The sequence below is a fragment of the Choloepus didactylus genome, chromosome 8 (assembly GCF_015220235.1).
Source record: "Choloepus didactylus isolate mChoDid1 chromosome 8, mChoDid1.pri, whole genome shotgun sequence".
NCBI classification, from domain to species: Eukaryota; Metazoa; Chordata; class Mammalia; order Pilosa; family Megalonychidae; genus Choloepus; species Choloepus didactylus.
In genome coordinates this window covers 11,575,202-11,589,245 of record NC_051314.1, presented here as the reverse complement: position 1 = coordinate 11,589,245, position 14,044 = coordinate 11,575,202, and the positions used below count along the sequence as shown (strand labels likewise).

Below are 14,044 nucleotides of genomic sequence, written 5' to 3'. Positions count from 1 at the left end.
TTTCTAGAAATTTGTCCATTTCATCTAGGTTATCTAATGTATTGGCATTCAGTAGTTCAAAGTTTTCCTTATAATCCTTTTTATTTCTGTAAGGTCAGTAGTTATGTCTCCTCTTTTATTTCTGATGTTAATTAGTTGAATCTTTTTTTTTTTTTTTGTCAGTCTAGCTAAAGTCCTGTCAATTTTGTTGATATTTTTCAAAGAACCAATTTTTCTTTTTGCTAATTGTCTCTATTGTTTTCTATTCTCTACTTATGCTCTAATCTTTATTATTCCCTTCCTTCTGCTTGCTTTTGATTTAGTTTGCTCTTTTTTTCTATTTCTTAAGGTGAAGTTGTAGGTTATTGATTTGAGAACTTTTTTTAATATGGGCATTTACAGCTATAAATTTCTTTCAGAAGTCTACTTACTCTCCATCCCATAGGTTTTAGTATGTTGTATTTTTGTTTTCATTCATCTCACAGTATTTTCTAATTTCTCTTGTGATTTCTTCTTTGATCCATTGGTAATTTAGAGGTGTGTTATTTTTCACATATTTGTGGATTTCCTTGCTAATTTCCTTTTGCTATCGATTTCTAATTTCCTTCCACTGTGGTTAGAGAACATACTTTATTTTAATTCAAACCTTTTAAATATATTGAAATTTGTTTTATGGCTGAACATATGGCCTATCCTAGAGGGTTCCATGTTCACATAGAATTGTGTGCGTTCTGTAGCTGTTGGATAGTGTTCTATATATGTTAGTTCTAGTTGGTTTATAGTGTTGTTCAAGTGTTCTAATCTTGCTGATATTGTCAGTTGTTCTATTCATTATTGAAAGTGGGATATTGAGGTCTCCAAATATTGTTGAATTGCTTATTTCTCCCTTCAGTTGTCTCAGTTTTTGCCTCATATATATTTATCTGCTATAGTGGTTCGAAGCTAAATGTACCCCAGAAAAACACGTTCTTAAACTTAATCCATTCCTGTTGGGTGTGAACCCATTGTAAGTAGGACCTTTTGATGTGGTTACTTCAGTTAAGGTTTGGCCCACCTCAGTCAGGATGGGTCTTAATCCTATTACTGAGTCCTCTATAAGAAGAATAAAATTCAGGCAGGAAAAGAAAAGCCACAGAATCTGAACATCAATGGATCCCAGAAGAGAAGGGTGAGACCAGGAGACATTGTTATATGCCTTGCCCTGGGACAGACTAAGGACTGAGGATCACCAGCAGACAGCCCCAGAATGCCACAGTCTTTGGGGAGAAAGCATTGTCTTGATGATGCCTTGATTGGGACTTTTCCCCTGCCTCAGTGAGCAAATAAATTCCCATTGTTTAACCTAACCCATTTCAAGGTATCTGCTTGAGCAGCCTAGGAAACTAAACAGGTACATATATGTTTATAATTGTATTTTCTGGGGCTTTTCAAAGCCCCTATGGACATCTCATTCCTCAGCTTTCATTTTAAGCTTTTTGGTTAGTTTGTTGTTTGCCCCAACTGTTATCATTGCCTTAGGCAGCAGTGATGTTGAAAGATTTGAAAACCACTCTTCTCTGCCCTCTCCAAGAAGCTTTTAGCACTGGGCTACTTTGAGTAAGTTTTAATAAAGACAGACTTTTTGGGTGGGATCTTCCAGCAAACCACAGACAGGTCAAATCATGACTCCTCTTTGGGAAATGGGCTTTGAAAAAGCTCCAACTTCATTCCATTCCCCTCGTTACTGGGAAAGCAGGCTGTTATTTTTCAAGGCTGCTACTGGAGCAGAGGAATCGAGTAAATTAAAGTGCCACAAAGCTTGGGGTTCTTATTTCAGTTGTTGTTCTTGACTAAATACTCCCCAGGTAGTTGCAAACCTTTGGTTTAGTTCCAGAGCTCTGAAAAAGTTGATTCTAATAATATGTGACAGCGTTCTCACTACTTTTGTGGAGAAGGGAACTTTCAGAAGTTCTTACTGCACCATTTTCACTGATGTCCCTTGCTTGGATCTTGATTCAAACAAACCATAAAAACACATTCCTGCTGAGACAACTGGCAAAAACAGAACACAGACTGGGTATTAGATGATTTTAAGGATTTATTTTGTTGGACAGGTAATTGTATTAGGGTGTATAAGTTTAAAGGCCCTATCTGTTACAGATATATAGTGATGCTTAGAGTGAAATTATTTCTGAGATTTGCTTTCACATACTCCACACACACTAAAAAAGTGTGCATGAAAGGAAAGAGAAGCAATAATAGCCCAAGTTGACAGCTGTTGAAGCTGGATGGTAAGTACATAGAGGCTCATTGTACAATTTTAATTTTTGAAAATTTCTACATTAAAAATTTTTTTAAAAGAGGAGTAAGCGGTTACTCTTTCAAGGCTGCCTTGACTGGAAAAAACTGAGTTCCTAACTGGCCTTGGGCGGAAGGGAGTTAAACAATGTCCTGCACAACAGGCAGAGTGTGTGTCAAGAGAATGCAGGGCAAAGAGGTGGAAATCAGGCATCCCAGGACAAAAGGACAAGTTACACGGTGAAGGAAGACACACACCATTTTTGGGCCTGGAAGGCAAGATATTGCTTGGTTGCATCCGGGCTTCCATCCTGGCCCCAAGACCCAATTCCACGGTCTCATGCCCTCTCTTCCACCATCACCCAGTGGTGGCACTGCCTTCTTTTCTGGGGCTTGAGACCATTCCACCTGGCTTTTACAGCACTGTGTCGAGGGCCCAAAGCCAGAGCTATACACAGGCTGACAGACTCCAGGGGAGAAGCCTGGGATGAGGTAGGCTTCTCTCCTCCTCTGGAAGTCAACAGCCTCATGACACCAGCTGGGAAAAGGGAGCTTTCTCTGGTGACTCAGACTCAATCAGTGGGCTCCAGTTATCCTAAATGACAGTAAACAATGGTGGGGACTCTGTGCTCGGCAGTCCTTTACACCATACTCTAAACACAATGACCACTAAACCCTGAGTTGGGGAGCATGGGAGCTCCACCTTGAAGAGGTCCAGGGCAGGGCAGTCCAAAGCCTGGGGTGCTCCCACATTCAAGGTCCAAGGAAGACTGCTGCCACCTTTCCGAGTAGGGGAGAGGGTCACCAGGGAAGACAGATGCCTTTTGGCCTTAGCTAAAGGAGGGTTTGGGAAGTAAATGCCAAAGGGAGGGAGGCAGGAACCTTTTTATTTATTTATTTTACTTTAAATGCTCCTCCTTTCCCTAGGAGGAGCAGGAAATAGAGTTTAAGACACAAAGAGCCCCTGGACTTGTTTTTGGACACAGCTGGGGGATTTAAGCCTCCTGTGCTTCCAGATTGAGAGAGGAGAAGCTATGGGAGAGAAGGGGTGGTAAAGAGCTGCCAGAAAGACAGCAGGTGAAATGCTGGGGCCAGGGGGCACTATGGGCAGAGGAGAGGCTACAGGGGGCCCTGTGGGAGAAAAGCAGAGTTAATCCCTGCCCCCAGCCACAGAGCACCACGTGGGAGTGAATGCAGCCCTGTAAGAAACGGGGAGAGGAGCTGGAAGTCGCCTAAGACAGTAACACAAGGTTCCTCAGGAGATCAGGCCCTTTTACCATGTGGCAGGGGGGCGGCAGGGGTGGAAACAGTGGCTGGCAGACCCTGTAGCATCTGAACTAGGGGTTGAGCAGGGCAAGGACGCAGGACAAAGAGGGCTTGGGAATATTGCTACCATGCCTCCCTGTGTTGTCGCCAGCACCAGTGTGTGGACAGAGCAGGGATGGCTCCCTGGTGAGAGGCAAGCCTGGCATTTCTAGGCAGAGTAATCTGCAGGTCACATTGGAATATAAGGGGCCAGAAGATGCTGTATGTCTTCTGAGGTGAAGCTTTAAATCAGCACCCTGCCCAGTCCCACCCAGAACCCTGCTCGCAGCTGGGGCCCCGGGTCTGTCTTACAACCACTTGACTAAAGAACAGCTTTATTGGGGATCCGAGGGAGCCAACCTTGTTCCCATGCAGTATGAGTCTGCAAGGCCTTCTTCAGGTAGGAAAGCGAATCTCACAATTCATGGGAATTTCTGACAATTCAGTCCTCTGCTCTTAATTAGAAGAAAACTTCCAAATCTTGATTCCAATAAAGAGAGGGTCAAGGGCTGAGGTCTAGCTGGGCATCAGTGTCTCTGCCTGTGGGGGCTCAGGAAGATGGCTGAGTTGTTCAGCAACATCTGTGGAGCCATCCAGATGAGGTAGAGGCTGGGAAGGCCCCCGAAAATTGCCCCAAGGCAAGTTTCCAAGTGTTCCCACTTGGGCAAGGCATGAAAGCTGGCCCTGAGATTGCACCTTGGGTGTGATGGGGTCAGGATGACCCTTTGCCCACTGGTCCTCACCACACCGAGGCTCCATGGTCTGGGCCCAGTGCGGCCACCCCAGCCTCTGCTACATGCCCAGCTCCTCACTGCTGGGACATGTCCATGTTCTTGATGGGGTACACATACCACATCACGACCCCTGAAGGGTTGATGGTCACTGTGAAGTTGGTTTCTTCCCGGAGGCCACTGATGATCTCACCGGTGTAGACATTCTGGGCCTGCAATGGGGAAGGACCTCACTGATGCCTCCCTGGGAATGGCTGTGCAGAGACCCCTCAGAGGATGGAGAAGCATGGCCTTTGGCCTTTCTGTGCTGGGCCTTTCTGTGCTGGGCCTCCCAGCATGCCCTACAGAAGTGGGCACCTGGAATCTTCCATCTCCTCCACTGTCCAAGCCTACAGATGCCCGGGCAAAGGCAGTGGAGAAAGCCCTGGCCCACAAAGGGCCTGGAGGAATGTGGCAGCAAGGACTGACCAATGAAAGGAAGACCATGGCCTCAGGGTGAATGGGCTCATCTATGGACACCCAGCAGGGATGACTGGACAGCTTGAGGACGCCCAAATGCTGAGAGCAGCACCAGCCTCAGCCCTTGGTGCCTGCTGCTGCCCCTTGGGCAGCCTGCCAGCGCAGGGTCCATGGCCTGCAGCTCAGGCCAGGCCTGTGTGAGCAGGAACCACCCCCACATACGATGCCTTCCCAGGGACACCCGAAGCCCAGAAGTGGGCAGGTGTCTGCAGGTGGCAGCAGACTCACCTCATATACATGGGAACCAGTGAAATTTAGGCTGGCAAGGGAGGTCTTATAGTGATAAGGCATGTCCGTCCTGCGGCTGAAGAAGACTAGAGCACTGGCCTTATGGGACAGGGGCCGCAAGAACACCTCAATGAAGAATTTTTCCTAGGCAAAGAAGATGGTTACTGGCTGGAGTCCCTGTTCAGGTAGGCCTTGAAGTCCCCTTCCCAGCCCTCCCTTGATTTCTGGGCCTCTCTCACCCACAGCTCAGTGTCACACAGAGGCTTGGGGAGGATACTGCAGTCCTCCAGCACCCCAGCTTATTTAAACCTGCCTTCCTCCTTCCTTCCCCGACTCAGCAAACTCTCATTGGCGCTCTGTTACATGGCCCCATGCTGGGATAGAGATGACTGCCACATGAGGTCCTGTCCCAAAGACCTTACAGGATAACAGGGAGAGTTACAGACACAAAGTAATGATAGTACAATATATGAGTGCTGTCCCAAGACAGCTGGGGACGGGGGAGTAGAAGGCACCATCCAGTGGGAACCATGAACTCTGCCTTGAGGGGGCAGATGGGTGCACAGTGGAGCTGACCTTTAGGTCAAGCACCATCATCCAGAAGCTTCCCCCAAGCCAGGCTCCACTATTGAGTCCTCTGGCAAGGATTAGAGGGTTACCTCCTCTGGGCATCACAGTCTATGGCACTTTCTCTAGTTCTTCTACAGGTGGTAGATTTCTTCTAATTAGAGAAGCAGGCATTTGTACAGAGCACAGATGCTGCTAGAGTCAAGTCCTGTTGTGACATATGCCAGTTGTATGGTCCCAGGCTGTGGCTACTTACAACTCTCTGTTCCTCACTTGTAAAACAGGGAGAAGGTATCTACCTTGCTGAGAAAATGTGTCTAAGGTGCCTGGCACACAGTTGGTGCTCAATAAACAGTAGACACTACTAGGAGTATCCCTTGGCTAAAATAACTTCTTGAGAGCTGGAGGGAAGCCGTGCTCTCTCTGCGACATCTCAGGCTTGTGCAGAAGCCCTTTGCTTTCAAGCTAATGGGCCTCACCATCCCCACACACACCTGTGGGTGGCATCTCCCTTCCCCAACTCCCCCAAGCCTCTCTGCTCTGGCCCTGGGTCACCTGAGTAAGGGGGCAAGAGGTAGCAGTTGGAGCAGCTCCGAGCAGAGTCCCCAACCACATTTAACTAGGAGTGGCACTGGGGAGGCCTGGGTGGGTTTCAAAGGCACAGCCCCTGTGACTTCTACAGCCCCCATATCCTCCGGGCTTGCAGCCTTGCTCTCACCTGAGCCCAGTTCCTCAGCCTTCCCTTCCCTTCTCCCACTCCCCAGTACCTTGAGAATTCTGCGTCCCTGGATGCCTAAGGGGTCCTGGTGGATTTTGATCATGAGTGGGTTCTGCAGGATGTCAATGGCCTGGGCGGAGATGGTACGCAGGTCTGTGGACATGAAGAGGGGGGCTGCCAGCACCGTCCACAGGGCCATCTGGGCCTGGGCTTCCTCAAAGCTGAGGCCAAAGTTCCCGATGAGCAGCTGGCAGGCAGAGGAGAGGAGCACTCAGCTCTGCCCTCAGAAGGCTGGCATGGGGACCAGCCCCCAACCGGTGGCCCATGCAGAGCAGATGGGGTGGGGGAGGATGGCCACATGTGGGGGCTTCAGAACCCCATTCCCCAGCAGGTGGTCCCAGGGTGAGTCAAATCATTTCTATCTAAGCCTCAGGTTATTTTTTTACCTAGAAAATGGGAGTGATGATATGCAATGGCTGTGTCGCGGGTTGCTGAGATGACTAAATGGCCCAAAGTACTGGAAACTGAGACGTGCAAGTTAAGAAGTATGCCCAGAGTGGCAGTAATAGGAAACCAGACCTGGGCAGAGTCCCTTTGCCCTCCACTCACCACCCATGAGCTGTAACCATAGCTCATGGGATTCCTCACCCCAGAGGGGATGCCCACAACTCCCACTAATTCAGTGTGGTTAGGTACTTGGTCATAATTCTGCTAAGCTTTTATCTGGGCCAAACTCTGGGCCAAGCATTTGAAAGGGTTATCTCAACCCTCAGAGCAGCTCTAGAGAAGGCTGCTGCCACTATTCCCATTTTCCAAATGACAGAACATTAATTTGCCCAAGGAAGTGGCAGAGCTGGAGCACGGATTCCAGAGCAGGCCCATTTCTGCTTCTCCAGGCTGCCCCTTCCACCTGGCTTAGAACTATTGTATCATCTCTGACAGTAAATGATTGCTGGCTAAAAGAAGAGATAGCGATAAACCTTTTAAGTCGGAGGAAACAGCCAAGGTTATGAAGGAAACAGGTGCAAAGGGCTAGAAGCAGGACTTAGGGGCCAGTTCTGCTGGTGGAAGGAGGGCAGGGCGGGGCGGGGTGGATGACAGAGTACAGGGCATGCAAGGGCAAGTCAGAGTTTTCTGGGCTGATGTGGGGAGAGGGCAGCTGGGCCCAGGGAATGGCAAGAGAGTGTGGACTGCTTCTGACCTCCACCCTGCTGAGGAAAAGCGTCTCCTCTCCTACAGACCAAGTCTGCAAGCCTGGAAGACTCTTTCCAATGGGCATTCCCAAGTCTCTGCCCCAAACATTCTGACCAAAGGGGGTGGGTGGGTGGTGGAGCTGGAAATGGGATTGTAAACAAGCCAAGGCGAGCCTGATGCAACTATTCAGGGTCACATTTCAGGAACGCCCATCTAGAACCTGGCAGTGGGCATCTGGGAAGGAAGAGAACCCAGGGCAGTGGGGACAAGTCCGTTCTGGGTGATGGGCCCTTGGGTAAGGCCCCTCCATGCTGGTACCATGTCTGGGTCATTCCAGTGCCCAGGACCGGCCACCGGCTGCAGGATGTCCTGGTGGCTCACAAACCAGTCCAGGATGGAAAGCACACTCTTCCAGGAGTCCTGGATGTCGTTGTAGTTACGCCAGAGGTTGCAGATGTTGGCCAGCACACTGTAGTTCACCTGGATGTTGGAGGAAGGCAGAGTCCAGCCCGGGCACAGAATCATGCCCTGCTGCCAGGAGGCCTGCATGGGGGCTGGGGTGCAGAGGGACCAGAAAAGACTGGGGAGGCTCAGCAGGGGACACAGAGGGTGGAAAAGTGGGAAAGAGGCCCCCAGCTTGTTCAGAACAAGGAAGAGCTCTGGCAGGGAGCTCTGCTCTGGGGCTGCCTAAGCCTGGAGCCTGCCTGCCCTCCCTTGATGGCTGGGGCCAGCCCAGAGAGTAGGCCTAGGGTGGTGCCCCAATAACCCTTTCCCCTACACACCCTCCACCCATGTTCTCCCAGCAAGAGCCCTACCATCTGCCAGCCCTCTCCCTCCCCAGTCTGCACGTCTGATCCTACCCTTTCTAGTGTTGACAGGCCTTGGCTGGTGAGGGGCCCACGAGGACTCTCAGAGTCTTGGCCCTGCAGGGCTTCACCAGCTTCTGGGGTCTCCAGCCCACTCAGCACAACCCAGGGTTTGGCCCACTTGCAGGTACTGGGCACATGTGGCTCCCCGGCCTTGCACAGCAGTCCCTACAGCCTGACTGACAAGTGTCTCTTCTCCAGGACCCTGGGCTGGCTGCAGTACCCCCCTTTACGGTACTTGCAACCCTCTCTCTAGATACCTACAAACTAACCCTTGGGCATCCATGGTGAGAACAGCCCTGACTCTGAGAGGCCACCTCCCAGAGCCTGATGCAGGGAAAGCGAGGAGGCCTGGGGTGCACAGAAGGGCTTACCTTGGGAGGCAGGCCCCCCTCGTAGGCCGGCCAGCTGCAGGAGAAGGCAATGGGACGGCCTGTGGCATTCAGGGCAGCAGCCATCTTGGGATAACCTGGGAAGCCCAACCCCTGCGTTTCAGGACAGGGGAGGCATAGGAGGCAGTCTGGGGGTCTCAGTCTAAACCCCCTCCCAGCAAGCATGAGGAATCAGGCTCAGGGAAGGGCCTCCCCATCCCCAGAGCCTCAACACGTCCTGCGTGGGCCATGGCACCGCCCATTTCAGGGCCCTGGGAAACACTACATAGACTATCCACCGGATCATCCCCAGGCAGCTGTGGGACCCACCCCTGGCCCGTTCCTCAGGGGTCGAGTAGCAGCCATCCAGCTTTAGCATGTCCACCTTCCACTCAGCGAAGGTTTGTGCGTCCTGGACCACATCGTCTAGTGTGGTGCCTGGGTAACCCATGCAGGTGAACTTGCCCATGTCTTCATAGATGCCCAACTTCAAGCCCAGGGAGTGAACCTGTGGGGGGTCGAGGACATGTAGAGGTCCCAGTACTGGGCACATGTGGCTCCCCGGCCTTGCTTGCATAGCAGTCCCTGCAGCCCACAGGACCCTCAGGTAGCTCCTCACAGGCATATCTGACCAGGCCCTGTTAAAACTGTCAAGAGCTTCCCCCTGTCCAAAGGAGAGGGCCCCAGCTTGCTGGCCTGGCCTCTGCCAATGATGGTCCTCCCCCTGCCTCCAGCACACACACACCCCTCCCATGGGCTGTTTCTTGCCTCTAGGCCTTTGCTTCTGCCATCCCCTCTGCCTTGTATGCCACCAGGCTGGATAAGATGCCCTTCCTGGCTCTTACCCACCATAATGGGCCCAAACTATGTGTTTGTGTGTCTATTTTTCCCCACCAGACTGTGAGCCCTCAAGGCAGGGATTGTGTAAGTGAGTCCTAAGCAGGATGGGGAAAAGGTGTGGGCTGGCCCCCACACCAAGAGGCAGGGCTGGAGCTCACATAGTCAGCTAGGTGGGCAATGCCACTGGGAAAGCGCTTGGGATCAGGCACCAGGCGGCCTTTGGCATCACGCTCGCCGATCCAGCAGTCGTCGATGTTGATGTATACGTAGCCCAGGTCCCGCCATCCATCCTGTGCTAGCCGATCAGCCGTCTCCATGAAGAGCCACTCGCTAGCAAGGGGCAGGGGAGATGGGGCAGCTCGGTGGCCCAGCCTGGCCCTCACTCCCGCCCCTTCCTCAGTTTCTCAGACTTGTTAAGACTCTGGATGCTCTGCAAATGAATCCAAGATATAAGAACGAAGACCTTGCTCCTTAGCTGAGGAGGAAGGCAGATACCCTGTGTGAATGGCCCCCAGGAGTTTGTAATCAGGGTGAGGTGAAAGGAGTGGTCTGGCCCCCAGGCCAAGGAGCAGAGCTGGGCCAAGCTCTAGTCCTCAACCAGGTAGGCAATGGGGGAAGCACATGGGTTCTGCCCTGGCCTTGACAGTTATCTTCTGGCAATTATCTCAGGGGTCTGCCCCAAGGCCCCAAGCCCCAGGATGTCACCTCTGGCTATGTTCTCTCTGGGATGGGAGGCTCTGGACTTACCTTCTTTTTCTGGCTGACCCCACTGTGCAGGGCCCTAAGCAAGACTCGTCAGGCCTGCTGCAGCCTCACCTGATGCAATTCTTGGGGTCCTCATCACAGTCAATATTGCAACGGAAGCGTTCCCAGGCCAGCCAGCCCATGGGGGGTGTCAGCAGGAGCCCATTGTCCAGAGCCAGCACCTGGGCCACCAGTGCCAGCAAGGACGCTGCCAGTCACATGTGGAGATGGGAGAGAGAGGGGCTGTGAGGGGCTCCCACACAGCCCCTGTCTTGCCCCACCCCACTGCAACCCCCACACTGCTCAGCCCAGCAGAGGCAGCCCTCAGGCACACTAGGGGGATCAGAATCCCGGGCTTAAGGCAAAAGTGGCTCTTCCTGCAGCCCAGGGAGGGCAATGGTGACCAGGGCTAGGCAGTGTGTTTGAGCCCTGGCTCCCCACTTGCTGTTGCCACTGCAGGGCTGGAGCTAGCAATGACCAGTGCCTGAGGTCATGTCTTCCCTATGCCCTGACCAATTCCCCCCATCCCCATATACCCAGGACCTGATAGTACGTTGTGGCAGGCCTCCATGTCTCCAGAGTCTTCCACCACAGCCCCCAGTGGCCTCAGATAGGCCTTAACAGGTCAGCCAGGTTGGAACTGGCATTGGCCAGCTCTCCCAGGCCAGCCCCTTTCCCCTCAGGCTTGTTTCCTTCTTCAAAGGAGGAGTTATTATATGGACTTTACAGGGCTGTTCTCAGTATGTTCAATATCACATAGGATGGGGTCCACACTTTGTAGGGAAGGTGACAAAGATAGCTGCCTCTGGAAAGGAACTGATTCCTGAGTGGGGAGCACCTCCTTTTCCTTTCCCCGCCCAGAGAGGAACAAGTCTTCCCACATGCCCACATCAAGGAAGGAGGCCTAGACACAAGAGGAAGGGAACTTCCTCCAGGTAGCCCCTAACCCCAATTGGCACCTTCCCTCCCAAAGCAACCCTGCAGGTACCTGTCTTCAGCAACATCGCTCTGGCTTTAGCGTCTCAGGACCTAATCAGATCTGCTCAGCTTTTTACCAGCTATCCCGCACTGGAAGCTAAGAAACGTTAGAAAAGCACCGGGTCACTACAGCTTGGCCAGCACCGTCTGACGCTGAAGGTGGATCCTACCCTCGGCCCCCAAGCCATTCTCACTGCCCTCAAACCTTTCCTTCCCCAGCTGTCACCTCCCGGAACCACAGTTCTTCCTTCAGAAATACTGAACAAGGTGTCTTTGGACGTTAAACCTTAGCCCCTCTGCAGTGACGGGAATCCCGAGCACCTAAGGGGGCCACAGGTCGGCGCTCTGCGGGACCAGAGAGAGGCAGGGACCGGCCCGAAGACGCCCAGCCAAAGAGGCGCGAGACAGAGACCAGGCTCCGGTCTCCCACCTAAGCCGGGGCTCCCGTCCCCAGGTCCCCGAGGACGGCAGGCCCAAGGTCCCGGCGCGGGGAACCCCCAGGGCCCCTCACCGCCGCACTAACCTTTCCGATCCGCTCGGACCCGCCGCCTGCTTCTGGCTGGGGCGCTGAGCACCGCTCTCTCCGGTCACCTGACTTCGCCGGCAGCGTTCCATTGGGGGCGGGGCCTTACGCTCTCAAAGCCTCCCCGATGGAACCTATCGGAATGCGCCTAGCAACCCCCGTGCCCCGCCCCCTATGGGCCCAACACTCCCAGTGCCCCGCCTCCGAATCCGGACGCGTGGCGCCCCGCCCCTCTCCGAGCCTCCTGAAGCCCCGCCCTCTCGATCTCCCTCCCTGCGCGCTCCCGAGGCGGGCACGAGCGGAGCGGGGTCAGAAACCAGTTAGTTGGTCAGCAGGTCCCTTTCCGTGCGACGCGATGTTCTATCCCCGAGGTCCGCGATGGAGGGGATAGTGCCCGGCACCCAGTAGGCGCTCAGTGAAAAGCTGTGGAATGATATCTGCTAAGGGCTTTCGTTAAGAGGAAGTGAGCGTATGCCCCCAAGCATGGCCTGTAGTAAGCAGCTCAAAAATGGTAGTCGAGTATAAATAGGTGCCACTGAAAGGGTGGGTGGGGGAAAGCAGCCAGGGGAAGTACACAGCTCTTGCAAAAGCCAGGAGGCTCTCCCCTTCCTCCTGACAATGCGGCCACTGTTAGCTGAGGAGGGACTCCTTGCCCAGGCATTCTGCATATGCCTTCCCTCAGTCATTCCTCAAGCCTTTATTGAGCAACTAACATGTGCCAAACACTTTCCTCTGGCCACCTCCACTTGGAGGGCCACTGGGCATCACAAACAATCACAGGCCCCAAACCTGCCACCTTCCCCATCTCCACTGATGGCAATTCTCTTTCCAAATGCTCAGGGCAAAAACCTTGGAGTCGTCCTTGCCTCCTTTTTCCCTCCATATCCAATCCCTCAGCAAATCCCATGCTCTCTACCTTCAGATACGTTCCTGAATCTGGCCACCTCTCATTTCTCTCCCTGCTCCCACCCTCAGCCCAGTCCCCATCCCATCTTGCCTGGCATCACTGCAGCAGCCTCACTGTTTGCCTGCTCCCCCAACACCGTTCTCTCCACAGCAGCCAGAGTGACCCTTTAACACTTCACTCAGCTCAGGCTACTCCTCACTTTGAAATCTTGCTACAGCTGCTCATCACACTATGGAGTAAAAATGAAAATCCTCACAGACTTCAAAAGCCCTGTCCCACACATCTCATTGTTTCCCAGCCACACTGGCCTGCTTGCAGTTCCACAAACCGACAATAGGTGTATACCTGCCTCATGATCTTTGTGCCAGCTGTTTCCTCAGCCTGGAATACTCTTTCTCCAGATACGGGCATGGCTGGCTCCCTCATTTCCTTCAAATATTTGTTAAATGTCACCTTCTCACTAAGGCCTACCCTGACTATTCTATTTACAATAGCAACCTCCCCACCCTTGCAATTAATTCCCAGTCTCTCTCACCCTGATATATATATTTTTCCCCACACCATTTATTACCTTCTGTGCTGGTTTGAAGCTGCTATATACCCCAGAATAGATCATGTTCCTTTAATCCATTCCTGTGGGTGCAGACTTATTGTGGGTGGGACCTTTTAATTAGGTTGTTTAGATTGAGACGTGACCCAACCAATTCAAGGTGGGTCTTAATCCTTTACTGGAGTCCTTTACGAGGTTAAAAGAAAAAGTCCAGAGAGCTCAAAGAGAAACACCTGGAGAGAGAGCTTAAAGAGAAGAGCCCAGGAGATGCTAAGAGAGGACCTACAGAAGCTCAGCAAGGAGGCCACTGGAACCACGAGCTGAAAGTAACAAAACCCGGGAGCGAAAGACCAGCAGGCACCGGCCATGTACCTTGCTATCTGACAAAGGAATCCCGGATGCCATCAGTCTTTCTTCAGAGAAGTCATCGTCCGGTTGATGCCTTAATTGGGACATTTTCATGGCCTTAGAACTGTAAATTTTTAAACTAATAAATCCCCGTTGGAAAGGCCAACCCATTCCTGGTATATTGCATTTCAGCAGCTTTAGCAAACCCAAACACCTTCCAACATTTATTATGGTTTATTGTCTATTAATTAAATAAATTTTAGTGGGGAAGATGAACAATAAACAGGAAACAAACACATACATTAGGAAAGGCTCCTGTAATGGTTAGTGCCACAACAAAAATACAACCCAGGGATGTGAGGTTCACCTGGAGGAGGGCTCGGATGTGAGGTTCACCTG

At 52.2% G+C, this 14,044-nt stretch overlaps 1 protein-coding gene across 3 annotated transcripts; it reads right to left on the bottom strand.

The window, feature by feature from the left end:
* Positions 1-3,135: 3,135 nt before the first annotated feature.
* Positions 3,136-12,323, bottom strand: NAGA (alpha-N-acetylgalactosaminidase). 3 transcript variants are annotated; one of them, XM_037845104.1, is made up of 11 exons: positions 11,841-12,323; positions 11,523-11,638; positions 11,328-11,414; positions 10,412-10,547; positions 9,754-9,925; positions 9,086-9,263; positions 8,759-8,853; positions 7,837-7,998; positions 6,374-6,571; positions 5,040-5,183; positions 3,136-4,504 (listed from the first exon to the last, which is right to left on the bottom strand). In XM_037845104.1, the coding sequence occupies exons 3-11, from the start codon at positions 11,341-11,343 to the stop codon at positions 4,370-4,372; spliced, it is 1,236 nt and encodes a 411-aa protein (XP_037701032.1). In that variant the 5' UTR covers positions 11,344-11,414; positions 11,523-11,638; positions 11,841-12,323; the 3' UTR covers positions 3,136-4,369. The 3 variants fall into 3 exon arrangements, with proteins under 3 accessions (XP_037701032.1, XP_037701031.1, XP_037701033.1); XM_037845103.1 differs by lacking the exon at positions 11,523-11,638; XM_037845105.1 differs by lacking the exons at positions 11,328-11,414; positions 11,523-11,638; positions 11,841-12,323 and having other exon boundaries at positions 9,754-10,025; positions 10,412-10,538.
* Between the last annotated feature and the right edge of the window lie 1,721 nt (positions 12,324-14,044).